Source organism: Dermochelys coriacea, chromosome 1 (genome assembly GCF_009764565.3).
Source record: "Dermochelys coriacea isolate rDerCor1 chromosome 1, rDerCor1.pri.v4, whole genome shotgun sequence".
In the NCBI taxonomy this organism is placed as follows: Eukaryota; Metazoa; Chordata; order Testudines; family Dermochelyidae; genus Dermochelys; species Dermochelys coriacea.
This window is the reverse complement of record NC_050068.2, coordinates 100,329,824-100,356,674: the sequence shown is the minus strand read 5'-3', so window position 1 is coordinate 100,356,674 and position 26,851 is coordinate 100,329,824. Positions and strand designations below refer to the sequence as shown.

Below are 26,851 nucleotides of genomic sequence, written 5' to 3'. Positions count from 1 at the left end.
CCCTCTCATCATGTCTGGAGTAACACTGATGAGCTTCTTTTGCTGTGATGATTGGGGGCTTACAGAGCAAATGTGAAAACATAGGGTAATCCTATAAGCTCTGAGAAAAGCCAGGCCTGCTCTCTCATCTAAGAAAAAGAAGTGGGAGCATACGCAGTATTTGTCTCTTTCATAGAGATAATAGTAAAAATGACCCTGCGACAATTTCAAAATGAAACTAACAGTATACAGTAGCAGTGTATTACTGGAAGACATCAATCAGTTTTCATGTACCTCACTCAGTAAATCTTTCCAAACTCATCTATGACTTAAAACAAACAAAAATGTTTGGCAGTTCCTGTATTTAGGGTCTGAAACCCAAATAATACATAATCTATAATAAGCAAAACTGTTTTGAGATACCAGATCAATGAAATAATCTCTGGTTGGGGGCAGCCATTGAACTCTCAGCAATATTTTATTTTTGAGATTTTGTCAGCAAGGTGTTTAGTACTCTGGCTCCTATCCAACAAAACACTTAAGCACACAGTTAATTTTAAGAACAGGAACCCTCGAATTTCAACTTTGCAGGATCAAGCTTCTGATACCCACCCATTTTTGCATGTCACTGATCTACGCTTTGCTTAAACCAGTACTTCCTTTATTTACACATTTTGAGCCAAGATCCTTTAGCAGATGAGTGAAAATAGACTCATATGTCTAATTACTTATTTTAATTGGGTGACAGATATGCAACAATTTGAATATCTAGACTACAATTTGCATAAATACATTTTAAAACAAAATATTTGAAAATCATTTCCTTCTTTACTCCTTAAGTGCTTAAGGGCTTTGCTGGATTGGGATCAGAGCACTCAGCACCTTTCAGGATCAAGCCCTAGGTGCATAAATCAATCTTCAAAGAAATGTTATGTTCACAAAGAATATACCGGTTAAACAAATTTAGATGAATGAAACCAACTATGAAGAGAAATTAGAATGTCTGAAAATTAATAAAGCACAGCTGGAATTATTCGATTCATTTATGTTAATTGCTTAAATGGCTCTAGGGTGAAGACTTGCTGAAGAAAGATACACTAAGACTCAGGGATCAAATGCTCTTGGGGACAAATGGACCTATAGGAACATGCTAGTCTAATTTGGTCCTTGCAGAGGAACAAGTCTAGAGAAACATAACACAAAATCCAATTTGGATTCCAATGAGCAGATATCAAGGGTTAATCACATTATAACCATAATTTTACATATATGGACAATCACAACATTAATAACTTTTCAAGCTACAGGATTTCTGAACAAAACAGAGGTTTACAGATAATATCTTAAGGAGAAACAATAACTATGTTTTTTACACTTCTTGTTGTATAACACACTTCAAAATATTTGTTGTACAGCAGCTGAAGTGACCCCTGCATGCATTTCATATGACAATTTTATTCCAGCAGTTCAAGGACCCCATTAGTGGGCTCAGCCACCTAGCAGTAAACATGTCCAGCTATGGCAACCTTCTGTGCCTTGGTAATTAAATGAAGATGCAAGTTCAAATATCATACGTTTGGTATATAATCAATCTAACTACTATTAGTCAGCAACAATAAAAGCTTCCTAATGCTATATACTGCTGTAATATGTCCTCATTCACTTCCCATTAGTTTTGATGGAAACTCATTTGAAAACATGTATGTATGCACACCAAATATGTTGGGTTTCTTCTGAACATCTCTTATATTTTTATAAATATATATTGCTTCTTGTTGAATATTAGTAAAGTGAGCAGACACCAAAACCTAAAGATTTTCTTTAGATAGTAGCAGGTAAATTCTGAGAGTGGAGCATGTAAGTAAAAGTTGAGGATCATGTCCAACCACACGAACCTGCAAGAAAACTTTGAATAGTCCCTAATAGCACATAGATGTGCTAGAAAGACCCATCTGTATACATTTGCCTGCGTATACAGTGAGAATGTCACTCATTTCCTACTCATACCATCCTTAAAAGACAACTGTTTCGGATGCCCAAAGCTGAAGTCGTTCAAATTAAGTCACATGGAAAAAGTCATCATTGTGGCATTTGCCATGAATAAAAAACATGAATGTACATGTTCAGCTGTAATTTTTAAAAAATGCTGAACCACTGATGAAAAACTGTATAAATTTAAGTAATTTCAGGGTTTCAGAATCTTAATCTCTTTCCTATAACTTGTAGGGTCTGCAGACACCCTGATCTTGTTAATAAAATGACTATTTAGTAAATGGGGCTCTGGCTACACAAGAGACCTTACAGCGGCATAGTTGCACCTATGTAGCTGTGCCGCTATAAGCTCTCTAGTAGAGTGTTTCTCAACCTTTCCAGACTGCTGTACTCCTTTCAGATGCCTGGTTTGTCGTTCGTAACCCCAACTTTCACCTCACTTAAGAAATACTTACTTACAAAATTAGACAAAAATACATAAGTGTCACAGCCACACTATTACTGAAAATTGCTAACTTTCATTTGTGTCATATAATTATCAAATAAATCGACTGGAATAAAAATATTGTACGTACATTTCCGTATATAGTATATAGAGCAGTATAAAAGTCTTTGCATGAAATTTTAGTTTGGATTGACTTCTCTAATGCTTTTTATGTAGCCTGTTATAAAACTAGACAAATATCTAGATGAGTTGTACCCCCCTGGAAGCCCTTTCTGTACCCCAGAGGTACATGTACCCCTGGTTGAGAACCACTGCTCTAGTAGCTCCTCTTGGCTTAATTAATCCACCCACCACGAGTGGTGGTAGCTATGTCGTCGGAAGAAGCTCTTGCGCCGACGTAGCACTGTCTACACTGATGCTTAGGTTGGTGTGATTTATGTCGCTCAGGTGGGTGACTTTTCACAGCCCTGAGCAACATAAGTTATACTGACATAAGTGGTAGTGCAGACATAGCCTATACAAATTCTGAACCACCTTACCTTGAGAAAAATTGAAAAACAGTTAATATAAAATGGCAATGCAATTTCTTGTTTTTAAACACTTTCACGAGGATACTTTAGAATCTGATGCCATTCATGAACTATTCTTTAGTTTTGTGGGGGTTAGGGAGTTGCTTTTTTCTTCTTCTTTAAAGCAAGAAACTAATATACATTGATAAAAAACAACAATACAGGAAAGATGTGGTCAATCTGGAAAGACTCAAAATGAGGAACATACAAAATTACTCATGCAGGAATTACTTCGGATTTGTTCCTTTAATAAATACATATTTCTTATTTCAACAACAGAAGTGAGAAGACACTACAATTGTGAGAAACAGGTAAGTCTCAGACTAAAATGAGTGGGGTATTTGAAATGTGAGATAGTTGAAAGGTGTGATACTGTCTCTAATATAAAAAAAGTATTCCGACATGTCATCTTCTCAAATATTTTCTATAGAAATCGATCTCAATAAAGCTCCGGGCTTGTTAAATGGAGGGGGGAAAGACCATGTTAGAGCAACACAGTGTTTTTCTGTTGTACATCAAATTTAGTATCCATACAGATATACAGTGGTTTTTGGATCTGAAGGGGTACAGTCATTTCAGTTCCACAAATAGTGTGTCAGTGGATTTACCTGTATAGTCCTCTGAGTGCCATCAATGGTGACAGATGATAAGGGTGAAGCCAGGTTCCACTCACTGGTCACATTTAGTTTCATCCCATCAACTTCCACCTGTTGTGACACCAAACAAGACTGTTACCATGAAGACGGACAGAACGCTGATCTCAAGTTCATTGCTGCATACCAAGCAGAAACTGTTTTAAAACAGATGGCTCCCAAACAACCTGTCATGTTTACTGCTTCTGCCATAAAAGACAGGGTCCAACAACAGAGTCTTCTAGGCATCTCTGGGGAGAGGTGAAGGACCTGTGAACAGCTGCCTCCAAGTAGTGAGGTTTCAAGTGATTTCTAGCAAGTAACAAACACCCATCCAACTTTTAAATCTAACTGGACATGCTACATTTACTGCAATTAGACAAGTAATGCATATAAATTCCAGTGACACTTTGCAACCCACACCACAGGGCTTGCATATAATATCCTCTCCAAGGACCAAGGAAGAACTTTCCCTGTGATCTTAATGAAGGGTTTTGCATTGTTATCTTGATTAATATGAAGCAGTAATTAATTCGTTGGTGTTACACCTCAAAGTCCAGTCAAACTTTGCAAGTTCTGTCATGTTTTCCCCTCAATCTACTACTAATCAGAGGACTGATTTCACACTTACATTCCATTGTGGTTATCCTGGAAGACTTGAGGGAAAAAAATCACTGTTTTTTTTAAAAAAAGAGAATTTTTCTACATAAGGACAAACAAGCTGAGTTATGAAATAAAGTTAGTAACAGGAATAATGCTGACTGTGCTCTCTTACATTCACTCTAATAGGGCTATCACCCCCTGTTAAAAAAAAATTACTACAAACTCCTGAATGTTGTATTATGCTACAAGGACCTTGGAGTTTAATAACAGCAGAGTTTAATAAAAAGGTAGTAAAAATACCATTTATACAATATTATGATGTTGATTAATGTTTGTAGAGTGCTTCGAACATGTAAAATGCTATTTATGCAAGTGCAAAGTACAAATGATCTCAACTATACATTGTATTTTAAATAAAAGGAAAATAATGGGGATTTTGCTATCCTGCATCCAGTCATACCCTCAAAAGACCCAGAATATGTCAAATCAATAAATCACAGACAACACCAAGTTTATCAAAATCACTTATATTTCATGCCACTGAAATTATCTCAGTAAACTGGAAGAAAACACTGCTACAACAAAACTGTATTACAGTAAGTGCTGTGCCCTTTTTTGAAAACATAGTAAAGACATCTAAAAATCAGCATTTTTAAATTTTAACATTTAATAATTTCATTTAATGTATCTGACAATAGGATAGGGCAGAAAAAATTATATTGTATCTAAAGGAGTTCCAGATAAACAAACGTATATGGCTAACATGCATAATTTCATTTTAGCTTGGAAAACCTTTAGCCCAAGCAACCTCTAATTCCACAGACGCTTATTTTAGAATATAAAAGTTTTCTTTAATGTATCCATTAATTGAATGGATATGATCTAAATTCATATGGATAATATGAATTTTATAGTATGGATATGATCCACTCAATATTCCTACAGGTTTTGACTTCAAATACAGTCATGTACAGAGACCACGAATAAAACAAATAATTTATAATGGTTCACCAAAAGGCTAGATCAGCTGGCACGATCCAGCTGCTTTGTGCTATTCCAGTGATACAAAACAGCCATCAACCTGGTTTAAGTTAAACCAGTTTACAGCTGCTTTGCATCACAGGAGCAGCACAACGCAGCCGAAGCATACCAGTGAATCTGTCCCAATGTCAATAAAAGTAAATTGGCAAATATTATCTCTGCTGAGAACAGTACAAACTTGAGGAAGAGACTCCACTTAGAGCAGAACAAGCCTGGTGCCCGGTCTTCATGCTCTCTAACTGACAGCTGTCCTTCCAAAAATCAGTTGTGCTAAATCAATCACCATCAAAAACCACCTTCAAATCCTTCCTCAAAATTCTCCTTTGCAGTGATGCCTACAAAGATCTTGGCAACAGCAAGGCTGCTGGAGTGCTGAGACTACTGTCTATCATGCTGACCAGTACTGTCTCATTCTTTCCTTGTATTTCCCTGTCTGTCGCCATCTTTTGTCTCTTATCTTACACATAGATTATAAGATCTTTGGGGGCAGGGACCATCTTTTGTTCTGTGTTTGTACAGTGCCTAACACAATGGGCTTCTGGTATATGACTAGAGCTCCTTGGCTCTGTGGCTGAGGTGGGCAAACTACGGCCCTCAGGCCACCTCCGACCCACGGGACCATCCTGTCAGGCCCTTGAGCTCCCAGCCAGGGAGATTAGCCCCCAGCCCCTTCCCCGCTGTCCCCCCTCCCCCGCAGTCTCAGCTCACCATGCTACTGCCAGTCCTGGTGCTCTGAGCAGCATGGTAAGGGAGTGGAGGGGTTGGATAAGGGGCAGAGGGTCCGGGGGCAGTTGGATGGGGCAGAGGTTCTATGGGAGACGGTCAGGTTACAGGGAGCAGTTGGCATGGGAGTCCCGGGGGGGCCTGTCAGGGTTCGGGGGTGTGGATAGGAGTCGGGACAGTCGGGGACAGGGAGCGGGGGGGGGTTGGATGGGGGTGGGGTCTCGGGGGGGCAGTTAGGGGCAGGGGGTTCTGGGAGGGGGAGGTCAGGGGACAAGGAGTAGGAGGGGTTGGATGAGTCAGGGATTCTGAGGGGGGCGGGAAGTCGGAGGGAGTTGGGGCCAGGCTGTTTGTGGACACACAGCCTTCCCTATTTGGCCCTCCATACAGTTTCTGAACCCCGATGTGGCCCTCAGGCCAAAAAGTCTGTCCACCCCTGCTCTGTGGTAATACGAATAAATAAGAAATAATAATAATAAACTTGCAATATTTCTCAGGAAAAAAGGAGCAGCTACCAGAGCAGAGCAGAACACAGGCCAACAAGCAACTGAGACTATACTCTGCAGGTGTACTTCTGCAAGACTTGCATATAGTCTGGTAGAAGCTATAGCTGACATCTAAGTACTAATCAAGGGTGAAGGGTGCCATTCAAACACCTCAACTGTGCAACCAATTTCATTATTAGTTCCTCTATCACTGAAAAAAGGTATTTAAAAAGTGTAACACTGGCAAGTTACCAGACTGAGCTCTCACAAGAATAAGTACAAGTCTAGTCATCTGTGATTCAGATGAAGTTAGGTACCAAGAACTGGGGCAGAACGCATTGTGAGGGTGGCAATGATGCAAGTCAGAGGCTCTGGATCAGATTTGATTAGTGAAGCATGGTTCAAACACTGCAGCATTTATTGTGGATTGTGTGGAAAAAGAGAAAATGCAGGCAATGCATTGTTTCTACCATATATTCACATTCAGCAAGACATGTAGGGCCAAATGAGGGAATCAGATATGCAGTCTGTACGAAAGAGTCCAGAGAAAATTTTGCAAAGGTGACAGAGACAGCAAAAGCTCTAATGCTTAAAGTGGCAGGGAAGGGAGGGGAAAATACATCACACCACAGGAAAAATGAGGCAAGGTCTGAGGATAAAAGCAGAGTGGCCTTGCAGGAAGCAGGTTAATTGAGCTATGTAGCAAGAAGCTTCTATACAAGCCAAAAACAAAGAAAAAACAGCTATTTGTGGGATTAATTAGACCCTTCCTTTTAAAGTAGTGAGGCTGTCCCTTCCAGAAATGAGCCAAGTAAAGTAAGAGCAGAACCACAAATCCAAAAGCCAAGCTAGCTAAGGGGATGGAAGCAGAAAGCCAAATATGATAGTCAGAGAACTGCCTGACTCAGTGGGACTGTCACAAACCTCTATAATTAGGCTTGGAAGGATTCAATTTTTAATTGGTAAATATCACTAAACGTCAATTTCACTGTACACGCAAACCAGTGAAAAAAATATTTCCATCGATGATAATCAAAAGGCAAAGTAAGAAAAATAGTGCTTGAGAATTTATTAATTAGAGTTTGATTTAAGGATATTTGTCTATTTTGACATATGATGGTGACAATTTGTGTTTTAAACATTATATAGCGTCAACTTTTTGAACCTCAATATCTACTGTCAATAAATTATTTGATCCCCCCAATATCTGACTCCCCCATAACTTCCTGAAACTGTGAAAATTAACAGATAAAATTGAAAAAATAGGTTTCAAAGCTATCTCACACAACAGCAAAAAATATAAATATAAAAAACAAGCTTATAAATAAACGTATTATCCATCAAAACTATAAAAAATATAGAGAGAGAAATAGAATTCTGCTGAGCCTGTCCATACTGTTGTTTTAAACAGAAATCAGCATCAGTAGGTTGTTGAGATTTGAAGATACGTCCCTCTAGGCATTGGCTATTCAGACACTACAGGATGACACTAGGACAACAGTATAGTTGAGTAATTTACAGACACTAAGTAGTAAACAGATGAGCAAATTTTGCAGTACTAATCTTTTGTTTAATTTTTGTCCTGGGCTAACAAGGCTACAACAAACAATCAGGAAACTGCTAAGACCCTGGGGCCACATGGCAGGTTTTGAATGTGCAAGATCATTTGTTTGGTTAGTTTGGCTGTGAGAGAAAGAAGAGGGTTTGGACTCAAGACTTTCAGCTGCTAAGGTTCAATTGGAAAATAACCTTTCCTCCTTAGAAAAAACTGACGCGGGAAATATCATGAAAACAGATGCCTCTGTAGTATTTCTGAAGAGTCTTATTTACCATATCCACTACTGACCAGACATTTTGGTGGATGTATTCATACCAGAGTATAACTTACAGCCTTATTTAGGGTAGATCCAGAACATCACTCAACACAATCACAGCAATGATTTAAAATAAATATATCTAAGAAGAGCTGCAGAAAAGGTGCATGAAAGAGCAAACAGGACTGGCAGGGCCTTTGGGGAACAGTACAGCACAGCACAATACAAAAGCAAATTGGGAAAGGCAACAAAAGGGAGAGCTCACATTAAACCTGCTAGTAGTGGCTTTCAAATAAAAGCTGGATGCACTAAAGCTTATATGAGAGGAACATCTTTGATACAAATTAACTAATCAGTGATAAGGTGCATTATCTGTGTGCATCTATTGACAAAAATATATTCACATCAGTTTAACAGAAATCTGCTTTTTCCCCTCTCCCCCACCCTTTCTTTTTTTGAAACGAATGCAAGGTCAGCATTAAATACCTTTGAAGTAGTTGTCCCTGTACTCTCAAAAAGAAGTTAAAATATGTGAGTTTCAATCTCATTAGAAGAATCCCTTTCTAAAAACTTTCCTTTTGTTCATATTTGCACTTACTTCTAAAAAAGACCCCAAGAGAGAGTTCCAACCTATACATCACTTATCCTGAAGAAAGCTCTGTTAACTATTTATAGATCCTGCCCTTTTGTACCAAACCAGATCAAGTGATTTATTCAGTGCATGACTGCAGGAGGGAAACTCATTTGCTCTAAGTGTCATCAAGGCAGCCTTTTACCTGCTATGAATGAGACCAGAAGATTTTGAATTGCTGGGCTCTTACTTCAAATGCACATTTCTCTGTTGTATGGAATACCATGATTTCTTTCAGATTTTCAAAGCATTTTAGTACATTTATAGAGTGGACAACCTATAACTACAAGATCATTTTCCTCCCCAATAACTCAAACACACACACAGTCAGCTCCATATTACATTTCTTTTCTGTACAGTAGCAGATTCATGTAAATTGTCAGTAGAGGCTTGGTACATCTCACTGGAAATGGGAACATGCCAGTCTAGGAGGTAATGGGGAAAGACTGTAATGAATATCAACTCTTCAGCTCAGTGGCAATGGAATAAAATACAAAACAAAAGGAGAGAAAAGTAATGGCATCTATCACTCTGATCAGCAAGACCCTACTTTTGGCATTTACTAGGGTAAAAGTCCTCTTAGAAAAGACCAACATAGACACTTTCTCCTCCAAATGAATTTTACCATGGCAAACGCTTTGTTGTTCGGCAGCTTCAGATTTTCTTGTAGAGTCATTACTGAGAAGATAGCTTATATTTGTAAGATAACTGCATTCACATAGGTCAAAGCCACACTAATGCAAAGAGTTAAAGAAATTAGTTGTTGAGAAATTGAAGTTTATCAGGATAATCTTTTGTAACAGCCGTTGTGCCTTTAGCCTGATTGCTAGAGTGGGTTTGGGAAGCATGGTTCATGCTTTCATAGGATCATTACAGAATAGAAAGAGATAGCCTGATTCTCTTCCCTGCTCCATCCTGTATGCACCACCCTGGCGCACAAAGAGCACAGAAACTACTCAGCACTGTCCTTCTGGGGTTTGTCCTAGCATGGAGTCCCCAGAGTATAGAACTGGTGAGGCTAGCTCATACGTCACTCCCTTCAGTCTATGCTTAGGAGTGTGGCCAAAGTGCACCATTTTCTGTCTTTCCTCAGCTTGTGGATAGTGCATTGGGGATAGTTTAGAGCAGAGCCTCAGCTTCACTAAATAATGTTAGGGAGAGGTCTCGTGTAGGGCCAGCCGGAAAATGGCAGAATAGTTCAGACATTCCCCCGTCTTTGCTGGAGATTGAGAGCCAAAAGTCACGTCTATGTATTGCAAGTACTAAGCAAGTCTGATCTTTAACTGCCTTTCAGTTGCAAAGGTTCCATTTGTTCACCTCAAAGGCAGACCATGATCCCAAGTCTTTTCCCACTTAACTGTGGAAATCTGAAAAGAATAGGTAATGGCCTTATTGTACAGCTGTGTTATCATGAGTACAAGATACATTTAAACTGCTTCCATTTTAGACAACAATCAGATTTTAGAAAAGAAATGAATTTTTAAAAATCATTTATTTAGTAGCAACCTTCATTAAACCTTATGGTAAGCTTCACAATAAGAAATGATGGACAGGCCAAAAACAAATAATTTTTAATATAGAGACAATATCCCTAACAATTAGCTCATAGGCTGAGCACCAAGAATTCCTGAATTCCTATTCTGGCTCTTTTATAGGCAACTCTTGTGCCTTTAATTTTTGGTGTCTTATTTACGGGAGGTCAGCTTTAGACATCTGGTAGTTACAGTACCACTGCATGGATACATACTGGGAGAGAGGATATGTGAGAAATTAAAAAAAGTTCTCACACACACACACACACACACACACACACACACACACACACACCCCTACTTTGTGGGAAAAAATATCTTGATTGTATTTGGAAATGGCCCTCTTTTTAAGATGAGAATTATGTACTTGATGGGCTTCTGTGTGTGGTCTAAGCTAAATACTGTGCTACAACAAACTGCTGAGTACTGACAACAGTCCACCAGTTGAACAGAAATGTTTTTTCCATACATCATCTAGAACTTGACGCATAGATCCAACGAGGTCAGCAGACTTCAAAATAGCTAATGAGAAAGAAAAATGTTCTTTGTTATACTTGAAAGTTGTATCCAACACAAGACACTATACAGCTGTGGTTCACAACGAGGGAGCCGCGAGCAGGTTTCAGGGGGTCAGCCAAGCAGGGCCAGCTTTAGACTCTCTGAGGCCCAGGGCAGAAAGCCGAATCCCCACCGCATGGGACTGAAGCCCGGGTTCTTGAGTCCTGCCACCTGAGGCTGAAGCCAAAGCCTGAGCAACTTAGCTTCTCAGGGGGCCCTGTGGCATGGGGCCCGGGGCAACTCCCCCGCTTGCTCCCCCGTAATGCCAGCCCTGGGTTTTATATGCAGAAAACCAGTTGTTGTGGCACAGGTGGGCTGTAGAGTTTTTATAGCATGTTGGGGGGAGGGGCCTCAGAAAGAAAAAGGTTGAGAACCCCTGCTATACATCACCTACGTGGTCATATTGGACACAACCGGCCACTAGTTTCAATGATTTTTCCCCTTATGCTGCACTGGCAGCAATGCTATTTCTCATTAAATTAGTAAATTATAAAGAAAAGGACTGACAGAATGATACTTTTGATTTGAATATTTTGTATTGACAAAAGTTAGGTTTACTGGGCCTTTGGGTATTGATTTATTTAGTAGTTCCAATCCTACTGATCTCAGTTGTCATAACAGGACACAAGGCTGCAGTAGTCCCTAAAGGTAGGACTAGACTGCAGCTGGGGCCAGACTCCCAACCCAGGTAGACAAACTCATGCTAGTGAGTTTGCGCCAAAAAAGTGGTGTGGACGTTGCAGTCTTGGCTGAGACTCAGGCTAGCCACCTAAGCTCAGACCCAGGGGCTTGGGTGAGCTTGAGCTGCAGCATCCACACTGTTGTTATTAGCAAGCTAGCTTGAGTCCTGCTAGCACAAGTTCATCCATCTGAGCTGGGAAGCTCATTCCCAGCTGCAGAGTAGAAGTACCCTAAGACAGACAGCAGCTTACGTTGATCTAATTATGTCAGTGTCTACACTACAGCGTTGCTCCAGCCGATATAAATGTCTCCACGAGAGGTATAGGGCTTATGTCAGCATAGTTAGGGCAATGCAGTGTCTGTGTAGACACTGTTACTTACATCAGCTAGTGGCTGTCTCTAGTCAATTTCACAGCTCCAGCGCAGAGCTGTGAAATTGACAAGAGTAAGTCTGGTAGGGTCCCGGCTGTGAACGCCACACCCAGCTAACAGCTGTGGCTGTCACCCCTAGGGTGCTTGTGGAGCTCCAGCTGTGAGCCTAGCTACTGTCTGGGTTCCGGGCTCCCGGCTCCCCACTGGGGATGCAGAATTTTGTGCGCAGAGCCAGGGTGGATGCCAAGCTCCCAGTACAGAGCTCCCTGGGCTGGGCTCTCATCAGTAAGCGGAGCTGAAAGCCCAGGAGGCAGCTGGGCTCCCAACAGGGAGCTCTGGGCTCTCAGCCCCCCACACTGCCCCTCTTAAGTCGGTGGGAGCACTGTAGGTGAGGATGTGTACCACCAACAGGGTAGTGTGTACATGAAAAAACCCCTGTAAATACTGTGGTAACTGTAAGTCAACCTAACATAGGTCGACAATTTTGTAGTGTAGACATGCCCTCAGTTATCACCTACCATCCCGAGACTGAATTGGAGCTGGCCCTTGGGTTTCAAGACAACTGTTGAATTACAGAATCATAGAACCATAGGTTAGAAGGCACTGCAAGGGTCATCTAGTCTAACCCCTTCCCAAGATGTAGGATTTGCTGTGTCTAAACCACTCAAGACAGGTGACTATATCCAGCCTCTTTCTGAAAATCATCAGTGAAGGAGATTCCACGACTTCCATAGGTATTTTGTTGCACTGTCCTACTGTGCTCAAGTTAGGATGCTTTTCCTGACATTTAATCTAAATCTGCTGTGCTGTAGCTAGGAAATACATTATATAAATAAAGCAAGTTCTTTCTTAACTCCCTCCTAATATGCCATTGGCCACTTCAGATCTAACTTATGCCCCTCATCCAAAAAAACACAGTGAACACATCTGTATTCCATATTAACCCACCTGGGTAAAAACGACTTTTTACCAGCTATGCCAGTTATCAGAGTGAAGTGGCCCTTGGAGGTCTCTTCTTTTCTGCTTCCAGATGTAAAAAGCAACTAGCTCACTCATTAAAATTTAGGGAAGAAAAGAGACTAGATGAAGGAAAATGTAACCAGGAGGCTCTTTATTTTAGCTTTTTATGAGCATGCTAACTTTTAAAACATGAGCTCATACTCTAAAAGTGAAGCAGGTATTTTAACTGCAAGTCTACAAAGAGCAACAGTAAGTGAGATGACAGCATCTACATTACACCATACTTTTGGTAGTGTGAACTTTACCCCCCCGCGCGCGCACACACAAAATTCACAGCTGTTTGTCTCCTGAGCACTCTTGGCTTGAAACAAATACAAAATATCTCACCAAATGAACCAACGTGACTTTTAGAAAGTAGAGACTGTGTGAAAGCGTTCAGAGTAATAGTAAGTTTATTCTCACTGTACAAACAGCCTGAGCCGGGCTTTAAAATAAAGACAGGCAAGAGAAGGAGAATGTCAATGACTCTAGAGGCTTCAACGATACAGGTGAGAAGAATTCAGCCACATAAGATAGTTTGGCCTAACGTATAGGAGTTAAGGGCAGAAGGAAAAGCTAACGCAACAAGGAGACATAAGGATTGGGGGAAACTATTAGTGCCATTCTCACAAAAGGAATGGAGATTAAAAAGTTTGGAAATGGCTCCAGTTTTGAAACAAGATGGATATCACAGGAGATGACTCATTATGTGGAAACAAACAATACATGTTTACATTTATTCCTATTTATTTGAGCATATAATGGCTTTGCATTGTTTACCACGAACTCATTGATAGAAGCAGAGATGTCTTGTGCAAATAAATGCTATATGAATTCTGTGTATATTGGTATCCTCAATAAGTTTAATTAGGTGCCACTGATTTTTTACCAGGGTTAATTTCAAATTTGCCATGTTAAATGTATCAGCTAAAAACAAATCAACAGTATTTTTTTTAAAATTCTTTCCCACGTGAATTAATTCTAGCCATTTTTATGTATTTAGCTGAATACATTTAATTGCATTTTTAGTACATGTAAAGCTAATGTGGAAAAGTTTCCACAAGTTGTTTGGAACATTCAGTTTTCCGATCTACGCAAATGTAGGGGAAAAAGTAAAGTGCACACCCTGAAATACTTTGGCATCAGAGGCAGATTACCTACATCCTTTGAAGTTATTTTTGTTTAATTCTCTCACCAAACAAACCTCATGATACGACTGCAATACTGTAACTACCAATTGAAGTCAGCACCTGCTAAACAACCTCTATTTTTATCACCTATAAATATTCAAAACTTTTTGCAAATCAAAGATACATGTCTTTATAATGGTTGTGAACAACAATGGAATGAGTCTTAAAGTTCACTAAATAAAACATGCATTCCATAAAATGAAGTCAGAAAGATATGTTTACTGCAATTAGAAATTCTGGAGGCATCCTCCAGAATTAAAGAAAAGACCATCAAATTTGTAGAGGATGCAGTACAACAATATATGCTACATCTAAGTCACCAAAATCTAAAGTAAGAACACACCACAAATATTATCCTAGCCTGTTTAAACAACATAAAACTGTGTGGGTCTCTCAAATACAAATGCATTCATTTTTTATTGTTTCTATCACAATGAAAACAGAAGTTCATTTCTTAAGTACTTACACAGAGCTACCTTAGACCTGTCTCTAAATAATGCTGGTTTGATTTGGGATCTCTCAGTTGTGCACTTTTTTAACACTAAAAAGAAATAACCAATAACCCCTTCTACTCTAGAATCAAGACTGGTTTTAGATTTTCCACAGAAGTCACAAGATTCCAATAAAAGGTTCCAATGATGGGAAAATAATGGAAACAAACCATGGATACTAATACTTTTAAAACCCTCTCAGTCCCCAGAGATATTAACATTTTTTCGTACTTTCTCCTAACACTTCATTTAAGCACAAAGGCACAAATCTTCCTTTCACAAGACAAAGAGATTAGAAAAATGGGCAGAAAATCAATAAAAGTCAGCAAAACAGAAATTAGTCTGAAATTCAATACAGCAGCAAAAAAAAGGCCAATATAATGTCAGGCTGTATATGAAATAGCATCACATCACTGAGCAGGGAAGCAACAGTCCCTCTCTACATACCAATCCAGCAAATCACTAATGTCAATGGGTCTGCACTCATGGGTTTAAATTTAAAACATGTTATAAGCAGAGGAATCAAGACCTATAAAGGCTTGGAGCAACTGAGTCTGTGAACTGGATTCAGTTCTGGGCTGCACATTACTGGAAACAAATGACAAACTGAAGAGAGCGCAGAGAAGAGTACCAGAAATGATCAGGGACTGGTTGCACTGATTTATGAAGAACATTTTTAAAAGTTAACTGGGTTCTACATTAAAAGGTCATAATTTATCGACAGTAATCATAAAGGGATACTTGAAATCCCAGACTGGCTATTCTTAATATAGAGGAAAACTAAATCTTTGATACCACTGCTTAGTAACTATTCGACAATCACAGAGTTCAACTAACAAATTGTTTGAGGAACAGGGAAAGAAATCACCAACAATCTACTAAGGCTTTTAGAGGAATTATTTTTGGAACTACAATTGGGAATAATGAAATGAAATTAAGAAAAAGAAAATTTAGGCTACCATGAAAAACTTCTTGACCCATGTACAAATAGCTTCTCTTATGAATGAATGCCACCCTCTATCCCTAGGTGGAGATTGGACCAGCAGTGCAATAGATGGCCCATAAAGAAAAAAAGAGAGACAGACAGACAGAATGCATGCCTGAAAATGCAGGGCTAGAGTAAAAGGGGATTGGGCTTTCACTGGTGGACCCTCTTGGAGAATGGGAGATCTGAACTGTTCACAGACAGTTGTTATCCTCTACTTCCCTCATGGGCAGGAAAAGGTAAGAGAGAGCATTCAGAAATGAGCTGAGTGCTAAGGGTAGGCTAAGGAGGGTCCACCCTGAGTTATAGGTTATATGGCAGGTAGCCCTGGATCCTGCAGTGGACCTAGTTAAATGTATAGTATATAGGAGACCCAGGGCGAGGTGGCGTATTGCACCCCTCCCCACTGTTAATAAAGTAGCATCTGCGCCAAATCCCTGTATATCATTAGTTCCCAAACTTTTTGGCATCTCGCCCCCTTTTTAATTTTCGAGAAACCCTCATGCCCCCCACCTCTCCTTTACCATCATCCAACCCCCCTTTAACTAATTCAATTCGTAATTTAAAATGAAAAATAAACACAAAAACTTGGTATAAATTTTTTTTATTTAAAATTAAAAATAAGTACAAATAGTTTTTCTTGGCACAAAAATTTAATAAAAATGTAATTTAAAATAAGAAATAGCATAAACAAAACAAATTTCATGTGAAGGATGATGATGCATTTTCTTCACGAGTTGGGAAATCCTAGGTTTGAAAGATGAAAGTGCGCAACGCAAATCGTTTTCAACATCCAGTCGATTCCTTTGTTTTGTTTTTATTATGACTAAACTTGAAAAGCTTTTTTCACAGAGGTACTTTGACGAAAACGAAAGAATAATACGTAGCGTTTCTTCTAAAACTTTTGGGTAAATTGGGAAATATTTTATCCAAAATTCCTCCAGGCTTAAGTTTTCAAAAATATCTTTTGCACTTGAATCGTATTTCATTTTGGGTGCTTGTCTTGCAATACTTCTGGCAAAATCGACATCAATGTTGAACGGATTATGTGCTAATTTATGAACGGGGTTGCCAGAAAATTTTATGAATAGTTATTATGTATACAGAATATGTATAATTTATTGTCTGTTGGTCTATTACAGGGGTGGGCAAACTTTTTGGCCCCCCAGGACTCCCATGCCTATCCAACTCCCCCTGCCCCTTATCCAACTGCCCCTCCTCCTGCTCCCCACCCCCTTACCAGGCTGCTCAGAGCAGCAGGACTGGCTTATTGGAAAGCCTGGGAGGTGGGCGGGCGCAAGCCACGCTACCCGCACGGCGGCATAACTACAGGGGAGGGGCCGGGGGCTAGCCTCCCCGGCTGGGAGCTCAAGGGCTGGGCAGGACAGTCCCTTGGGCCATAGTTTGCCCACTTCTGGGCTATTAAATAAATAAATAAAAACCGTTTATGCTGATAATTTTTTTCATTATGAAAATTTCACAGCCTCGCACCCCCCCTTGGAATTTCTTCATGCCCCCCAGTTTGAGAACCAATGTTCGAGAGGAATACAGTACTATTAACATATGGTGGGAGCACATTCAATTCTTAACTCCCCATCCCCTCTGAATGGGTTGCTCCCACCAAAGCAGGTAGATTCTGGCGATCCGGCTTTCCCTAGAGTAGCCTGGAAACAAGCCTGGCAGATTTGAATGCAAGAGTTCTCATATTGTAAAATTCAATATTTCTGCCAGATTTGAATACATGTATCATGAAAGCAGAATTTTTCACTTTTTTAATGACAGTTTGTTTTGCATCTCAAAGGGTCAGATCGTCACTGGTCCCCAATGCAGCGATCCAAGGAAATATGGTTCCTCTTGATCCCCTGGTGTGGCCTTCCAAGGTGTAAAGCACTGAGCAGGTTTTGCAAGGCTGCTGCTCCCACCTATAAGCAAGTGGACTGAGCCTAAACACTGATGAAATGGGAATGGAGAATAAGCTGCACCCTATAAGGAACTGCATAAATTACTTCTCCACTGAAGCAAGGGGAAGCAGGGAAAGAAACAATTCCTGAGAGTCTAATTCCTTCCAAGGGTTCCTACTAAGATGGTGTAGCTTTGTGCCACCTCTTATTCAGGAGTTTGGTGCAAATACTCAATCTAGCTCTAACTGATCAATAACAATGTTTAGTTCTTTTTGAAAACGAAGACACTATTTTGCCTAATAGCAGCTCTGGTTTATCCTGCATTGCGGCAACTTCCCACTTACTAAAACAAATACTAAATATTGTAAATTGTAGCAACACGATTGCTATTTCTGTAAAAACACCTTTAAACAGACTAGTTAACCTAACACTGCACATACAAACGGACAGAAGTCAAATGGAGCTATGCCTATTTACACCAACGGAGGATCTGGCCCCATATTTTTAAAATAAAATAGTTACCACTAACTATTTAATGCTGAGTGACTGTTTCTTGATATTTTAACTTCTGACAGAGCTAAATAGGCTTTTATGAGTGTCACAGTTAAGGTGGTACACTTTACTAAGAGAGCTATTAGGAAGCTACTCCAGGGAAAATGAATGATAGCACAAATCGTGGACAAGCCCTGGCTTTCATATGGCCATTAAATACACGTCATTTTCAACTTGATGCCACTACTTGCCCTCCTGTAACAATTATTCTCAATGTCTTTTAATCTGTCCAACAAAAAAAATGATTGTGTCTGCTTTATTTAATCCTCCACTTACATCTACTCTATTGTTTGCCTCTTTCCCTTTCACCTTCTCCACATTAATTCCCCACAATGCTTTTGATCAAGCTTTTTTGTTTCCTTTTTACCCTACAGATTCTTCCTAATGAAGAATTTGCAGCCACAGTGTTGCAGCTAATGTGCAGGGTGCTATTTTATTGATTTTCTACCACCCTACACCTATTTGTTCTGTATACTGAATAACATTACACAATAACCACTGTACTGGTTATCTATGGCTACATCTTGAAAATGACCACTAAGTCAAAAAGATAGGTTCATTTTGTAGGTAAATATTCATGCTTAATTAAAATTTAAAACAGCATATGCAAACAGCAGGGAAAAACAAACATTTCTTCTCTACCATCCAGAAAATTTTTCTTTGGCATAGTGACGCTGACTGGCAAGCCAAGTTAACAGAATAATTTTCAATTTTCACTGCTGCAAAATAAGCAATAGGAATCCTCTCTGGGAACTTATCTATATTATTGTAATAAATGTCCACAGACGCAAACTAAAAACTAAATTATTTATTTCCATGCAGAAAGTATGATATCGGTGGAACTGGAGAGGCTGATCTTTGTGGCCATAATCCTACAGATACAACCCTGGGCATTTGACTCTACTGGAACAGCACTGGAACGTTTGTCTACAATGCCACTTTTCAGGTTTAAATAATTTCTTATTATAAAGTTTTATACCCCTGCTTTTAATGCATTTGATCTTTATTTTAGACAACTTTAAAACTTACTCAAGCACATGCTAATACATATAAGAAAGGGATATTGCAGGTTTTAAGTAGGTATTGTGAGAAAGTTCCTCCTCTGCCTTGGTGGGTCCTGCACTTATTGGAGGATTTTCTCGCCTCAGAGGTTCACGGCAGCCCTCAGTTGGCCACTTTCATGGCTCAAATCTGCCATTCAGCCAGATAACCTCATCACTGGCCAGCATGGGGAAAGGAAGAAGAACAATCCCCTCAGTCTCTGCTGATCCATCTAGTGGATCGGGGAACAGGCCACAGACCTTCTCCTCTAGTGGAGCCCACAGTCCAGTTCAACTCCTCCGGTATCAAGTAGGGAGTTGGGGGGATGGAGGGATCTGGCTTGCCCTCTACTCTGGGTTTCAGCCCAGGGCCCTGTGGATTGCAGCTGTCTACAATGGCTCCTGTAACAGCTGCGTGACAGCTACAACTCCCTGGGCTACTTCCCCATGGCCGCCTCCCAACACCTTCTTTATTCTCACCACAGGACCTTCCTCCTGATGTCTGATAATGCTTCTATTTCTCAGTCTTCCAGTAATATGCCTTCTCACTCTCAGCTTCTTGCACCTCTTGCTCCCAGCTCCTCGCACACACACCACAAACTGAAAGGAGCTCCTTTCTAAACCCAGGTGCCCTGATTAGCCTGCCTTAATTGATTCTAGCAGCTTCTTAATTGGCTGCAGATGTTCTAATCAGCCTGTCTGTCTTAATTGTTTCCAGAAAGTTCCTGATTGTTCTGGAACCTTCCCTGTTACCTTACCCAGGGAAAAGGGACCTACTTAACTTGGGGCTAATATATCTGCCTTATATTAATCTCCTGTAGCCATCTGGCCCCACCCTGTCACAGTATCCTAAACAATATTAAGTATACCATTATTTGAAATAGTAGAGGAAGCTAGTTTTTGCCAAAAGCATTGAATAACTGTGCACACCCATCCAAAGAAAACCCCACCTGAATTATTCTTCAGGGTTTTTTTTGTTAAAAAGAGAAAAAAAAACTTTACAAACATATTCCCTTGGAAAATATAGTTTTACTTACTATACAAGTTTGTAACGCAAGTTAAATCATATTTAAAAATCTACAGCCCACACTGTCATCTTACAAGAATAAATAATATTCAATACATATCTATCATTCTGAATGACAATTAGACTGTGAGGCCTAAGATAGCTGGATGCATAGGTTTAAATCATTCCGTTTAAAACTACAGCCTTGTAACTTTTGTAATTTTCTGTTAGGTGCTGTACGGGAATTTACCAGGGACTAAAGAACATACAGACATTTCTACTATATGCATGAGCTTTACAAACACTTGTTTCACTTTTTAAAAAAAGTTTCCTTTCATTACTAGTGCTAGCAGTATTTCCTATTTTAAGTGCACTATCTTTCAAAACAGAAAAACCTTTATGAATACCCACAGCAGTGAAATATTCCTGTACCTATAAATGCAGATTCTTATATGGCTCTTAATTTGTACTTCCAAAACTCACATAAAAAAAAAATATTTTAAAAACTACATAATTTGCAAGAATAATCTACTCTCTGTACATATTAGCAACTACATATAATAATTTCACCACAAACAGGACAAAAATCTGTTGTATACTTGTGAACCAGTTCCTATAAAAATATGCTTTGATATAACTGTAGCTTCAAATTAATGTATTCTATTTACTATAAGACTTCATAAATGATTACACTGACTACAGAACAATTACTGACAGAAAATACAGTTTTAAAAGGCCTCACTTGTCTTTCACATACAAAATTATGTAAAGTAACATTAAAATGGACATTCACAGTTCATTCAGACACCTAATTCTTTTTGCGTTTTTATTGCAGAATAAGTGACATCATCACACATTGCAGTAAAACTAGATAAATTGAGGGAAATAGGCCAAAAAAAAAGACGTTAATTTGTATTACAATCTTAATAGACTCTTTCCAGAAAACTGTAAAATATTCTATTAGAAAAAATCCAGATTATAGGTCCCAGGTTTTGTATTTCTCTTTGCCTGTTTGTTGTTGCTAGGGTCAGCTGCATGTAAACAGGACCTTTCCTCTACATGTTGTGGAGATTATTATGATGTCATAAACAGGATTATGACTTCAGATGGAAAAAAGGCAGTAGGAGAAGTTTATCTTCTAAAACACTATAAAGCTGTTTTCATGCAAACATCCTCGTTAAATAAAAAAACAGGAAACAGAACTTCAATAAATATGAAACAGCAAGAGTTGTTTCAATACAGAATGTTTTCCTAAAAAGTTCTCTCTGAGAAGTAAGCATGTCTAATATTATTCGTATTGTAGTAGTGCCCAATGTAATGACCAGGGTGTGGGGATCATGCCTAATGGTTAGAGTCAGGTGCCTAGCTGAAGGTCAGAGTCTGAGCAAAAGCATCAGGGGTGAGGCATAAGAGCTGGGAGCTGGAGTGAAGCAGGAAAACAAACCGGGGGAACAGATGTGGGGTCTGGGATAAGGAGGACAGGAACTAGGAGTAGGTGGGGAGGCAGGAACCAGGAGCAGGTGGGAATACAGGCAACAGAAGTCAAGTAAACAGGAGGGGTCCATAGAAGCAGCCAGCCAGGGAATCCTTTGCTGGAACAATTTTGTGTGCCTCTTCCTTGTTTAAACAGAGTTCCTCACAGTCAGCCGTGGTGCCGGATGTTTCCTCCAATCAGGGGAAGGGCCCTCTGCAACTAGCACTTCACTGGTTCCCTTCTTTTTTTTTCAAAATTCTCTGGTTCTTTTGAAGCATATCCTAATATTACACCTCACATCTAATTTGTGCCATTTTTTTTCCTCTTATATTTTGTCTCTTGGCAAAAGAAGGCAGAACTATTTCATACAAATGATAAAAATCTGAGCATAGTTTTGGAATGAAGGCATGATCACAGTTTGCTGAACCATTGCATCTTTGTAGTTTGGTTTATCTGTTAATAAAGATTCTAACTCCAAAATGCTCCTTGTTGACATAATTGCTATTTGTTTAGCAACTTTAAAATTTAGAACATATCATAAGACTGAATGAGGAGGCTCAGATAGATGGAAAACTGAAATTTGAAGAACTTTATTTAGATTCCACAATGGGCAACTGTTAACATAACTCTTATTTAGGAGGGAACATTGCAATATGGGGCTCTGCCAAAATGAATCCTAGTTTAATGCTTGCTAGGTATAGCAATCGTGACTTCCTCTTTTAGGAAACGGGCTGAATCTATAATTTAAACAATTCAAGTATGTGCTGGCTTTTTGCCTACATTGTCTTGATCCCATGTCTTTACACCAAAGTCGGCTTCTGAGTCACATTCTAACAACACGGGCCCTGTTTATTGAGTTCTTCTTGGAGGACATCATGGTTTCAGTCACTCTATAAAAGAAACCTACATTATACTTAGTTGCCTCATCTCAAGAGGCCATACAGACACACACACCTAGGAGACTCGGATGCAGAACTGAATCTTGTGTCAGGAGTCTCTTCCTGGAGGCAGAGGAAGTGAAAACTTCACCTCAAGTTTAGGAAACTGCAGAACTAAAGTCTTCCTGGCCATTCAGGAGCAATTGGAATTACTAGAACTTTGCCTCAAGCTTCTGAACTGTTTTTTAAATTAGTCCAATGGGTAAGGAAGTAGAAAGTAGTGCCTTTTTCATTTCTGTGTTGTGATTTTTCAGGTAGCAATACTGTAATAGCTTGATTTGCACTGGTGCTGAGTATCAGAATACCACTTCAGATAAATGGGAACTGCTGGTGCTCAGCAGCATTGGAATCAGGTACCAGGGATTGAATGCTCAAAAAGAGGTAGAAATCAATGGAAGTTAGGAGCCTAATTCCTTTTAAGCATTTAGCCCCAAGGCTATAATCAATTTTCCAAAAACTTGTGGTTTTCATGAATGTTTCTACATAAAGATTAGAGTCCCCTTAATCCAGCCTCACCATGCAGAGTTAGTTTGCCTGGGAGTTCTGCGTGCCATTGATGAGAATAGCTCATAGACAAAGATTTTTCTGCACACAGAAAACTACCATTTGTATTTCCTTGGAGAGACTGGATGATTGTGACTCTTCTTGCCTGTTTACAGAAGGTTCTGGAACAGTCTCCCAATAGAAGTTTTTGGGGAAAACAACCTAATTAATTTTAAAATAGAGCTTCATAAATTTATGAGTGGGACTGTAAGATGGGGTTGCCTACCGTACCAAGGGGCTTACGCTCAGCAGCCCTGGAAATCCTTTCTGGTCCTATGTCTTTATTCCCAAATTTCAGACTTCACATAGTTGCCTGCAGGGGTCAGGAAAGAAATATTTTTCTGATTTTTTTAATCTCCTTCCTCTGAAGCATCAGAGGTGACCATGGCTGAAGATGGGACACTGGAAGGAGTAGGTTCATGCTCTGAGGCAGAACAGAGAATTCACGTTCTCAGATGCTTTGCTGTTGGGTCTTGCCCACATGCTCAGAGTTTAACTGATCACCATTATCAGTGTCCTGAAGTAATTTCCTAGACTAGCAGAGAGCCTGATTTTTTGTGTTGCCTTCCTCTGCAGCATGGCGCATGAATTGCTTCCTAGTATCATATGGGTATATCTCACCATATCAATTCTCTACCGCTGTGGGGGGTGTTGGGCATTGGTGTACCTCAGTCACTCTTATTCTCTGCCTGTGACATACAATAGCTTAGTCTTCTAAAGGCTATAACACTTATTTAATCCACGTTCTTGGGCTCCATACAAGGGTAACTGAGTGGAATTTGTTGGCCTGTGGTGTGGGAGATCAGACTGGAGACACTGGTGATTTCTTCTGACCTTAGACTCTCTGAGTCTATGAGGTACTTCCTTTGTGATCTGGCACTGGTCATACACCTTGTGTAAGACTGGCTGCCGGTGGGCTCCCCAACATGAAAAGCTGGCAACTGTGATTATAGATATTCTCCGCAGTTCCAGCAGCAGACAACTCAAGAGAAGCTCCAATAAACTTGCTAATAAAAATCAAAAGAGGAAGATAAGGGGTTTTCAGCATACCATTACTTAGATAGAACCTGCTTGTCCTTGTCTTTGGACTGAAGCCAGAGAGTCATTTACTCTCCACCACCGGTCAATGGAGGGAGCCAAAAAGTGCTGCACTCTCCACCAAACAAGATATTTGGCTTCAGGAAGGCTGGGAAAGGTATCAACTCTGAAATCAGGCAGAGTGATTTAGTTTTAAGTGGCACACCGGATCTGGTCCAACAGGTGAATATAGCTGAACCACTCGGTAATAGCGATCATAATGTGATTAAATTAAATCCGTTGAGCGGGGGAAATATCAAAGAAAGCCAGCACAGTAGCATTTAACTTCAAAAGGGAACTACACAAAAATGAGGTGGCTAGTTAAATGGAAATTAAAAAGAACACTCACAAGGGTGAAATGCCTGCAACCTACATGGAAACTTTTTAAAAACACTTTTATAGAGGCTCAAATTAGATGTACACCCCAAATTAAATAAAGCCAAAACACTGAGAGGACCAAAAGAATGCCAGAATGGCTAATCGGAGTAAAAGAGGCAGTTAGAGACAAAAATGCATCCTTTAAAAATTAGAATTCAAATCCCAATGAGGAAAATAGAAAGGAGCATAAACTCTGGCAACTCAAGTATAAAAGTATAGTTAGGCAGGCCAAAAAAGAATTTGAAGAGCAACTAGCAAAAGACACAAAAACTAACAACAAAAAATCTTTTAAAGTATATCAGAAGCAGGAAGCCTGCCAAAAGATCATTGGGGTCATTGGATAATTGAGGTGCTAAGGGAGCACTCAAGGAAGACAAGACCTCTGCAGAGAATACAAATGAATTCTTTGCATTGGTCTTCACTGCAGAGGATGTGAGGGGGATTCCCACACCTGAGTCATTCTTTTTAAGTGACAAATCTGAGGAGCTGTCCCAGATTGAGGTGTTGATAGAGAAGGTTTTGGAACAAATTGATAAATTAAAGAGTAATAAGTCACCAGGACCAGATGGTATTCACTCAACAGTTCTGAAGGAACTCAAATATGAAATTGCAAAAGTATTAACCTATGGTATATAACCTTTCACTTAAATCAACCTCTGTAGCAGATGACTGGAGGATATCTAATGTGACACTGATTTCTAAAAAACACTTCAGAGACAATCCTGGCAATTACAGGCTGGTAAGTACCAGGCAAATTGTTTGAAACTATAAGTAAAGAACGGAATTATCAGTCACATAGATAAACATAATATGCAGGGGAAGAGTCAACACAGATTCTCTAAAAGAAAGTCATGCCTCATCAATCTATTAGAATTCTTTGAATGTGTCAACAAACATGTGGACAAGGATGATCCAGTGGATATAGTGTACTCAGACTTTCACAAAGCCTTTGACAACATCCTACACCACTGGTTCTCAAACTGTGGGTTGGGACCCCAAAGTGGATCATGACACCCTTTTAATGGGGTTGCCAGGGCTGGCGTTAGACTTGCTGGGGCCACGGGCCAAAGACTGAGCCCAAACCTGAGCTTTGGGTGGCAGGGTTCAGGCTTTGGCTTCAGCCCTAGGTGGCAGGGCTCAGATTTTACACACACACACACACACACACACACACACACACACACACACACCAGCCCAGGGCTGAAGACCTTGGGCTTCGACTTTGGCCCCCCTCTGGCTCGGCATGGTGGGGCTTGGGCAGGATCAAGCTTTGATTCCCCCCTCCTGGGGTCATGTAATAATTTTTGTTGTCAGAAGGGGGTCCTGGTACAATGAAGTTTGAGAACCCGTCTTATACCAAAGGCTTTTAAGCAAAGTAAGGAGTCATGGGATAAGAGGAAAGGTCCTCTAATGGATCAGTAACTAATGCATCCGATGAAGTGAGCTGTAGCTCACGAAAGCTTATGCTCAAATAAATTTGTTAGTCTCTAAGGTGCCACAAGTACTCCTTTTCTTTTTTGGTTAAAAGTCAGGAAACAAAGGATAGGAATACATGGTCAGTTTTCACATTGGAGAGAGATAAACAGCAGTGTTGATAAATGCAAAGTAATGTACATTGGAAAACAATCCCAACTGTACATATAAAATGATGAGGTTTAAATTAGCTGTTATTACTCAAGAAAGATCTTGGTGTCACTGTGGACAGTTCTCTGAAAACATCTGGTCAATGTGCAGTGGTAGTCAAAAAAGCTAACAGCATGTTAGGAACCATCAGGAAGGGGATAGATAATAAAACAGAAAATATCATAATGCCACTATATAAATCCATGGTATGCCCAAATCTTGAATACTACACGCAATTCTGGTTGACCCATCCCAAAAAAGATACCTGAGAATTGGAAATACAGAGACGGGGGGGGGGGGGAGATTAGGGGTATGGAACAGCTTTTATGTGAGGAGAGGTTAAAAAGACTGGGACTGTACATCTTGGAAAAGAGATGACTAAGGGGGGATATGATAGAGCTCTATAAAGTCATGACTGGTTTGGAGAAAGTGCATAAGGAAGTGTTATTTACCCCTTCACATAATACAAGAACTAGGGGTCACCCAATGAAATTAATAGCCTGAAAGTTTAAAACAAACAAAAGGAAATACCTCTTCACACAACAAACAGTCAGCCTATGGAACTCGTTGCCAGGGGATGTTGTGAAGCCGAAAGTATAA

At 39.8% G+C, this 26,851-nt stretch overlaps 1 protein-coding gene across 1 annotated transcript in view; it reads right to left on the bottom strand.

Annotated features, from left to right (window-relative positions):
- PCCA (propionyl-CoA carboxylase subunit alpha) overlaps positions 1-26,851 on the bottom strand; it is a 408,049-nt gene that overhangs the window by 91,379 nt on the left and 289,819 nt on the right. Inside the window, exon 21 of the mRNA XM_038386634.2 lies at positions 3,594-3,692. Within this exon, the coding sequence (XP_038242562.1) occupies positions 3,594-3,692 (99 nt within the window). The remainder of the gene's footprint in view (positions 1-3,593; positions 3,693-26,851) is intronic.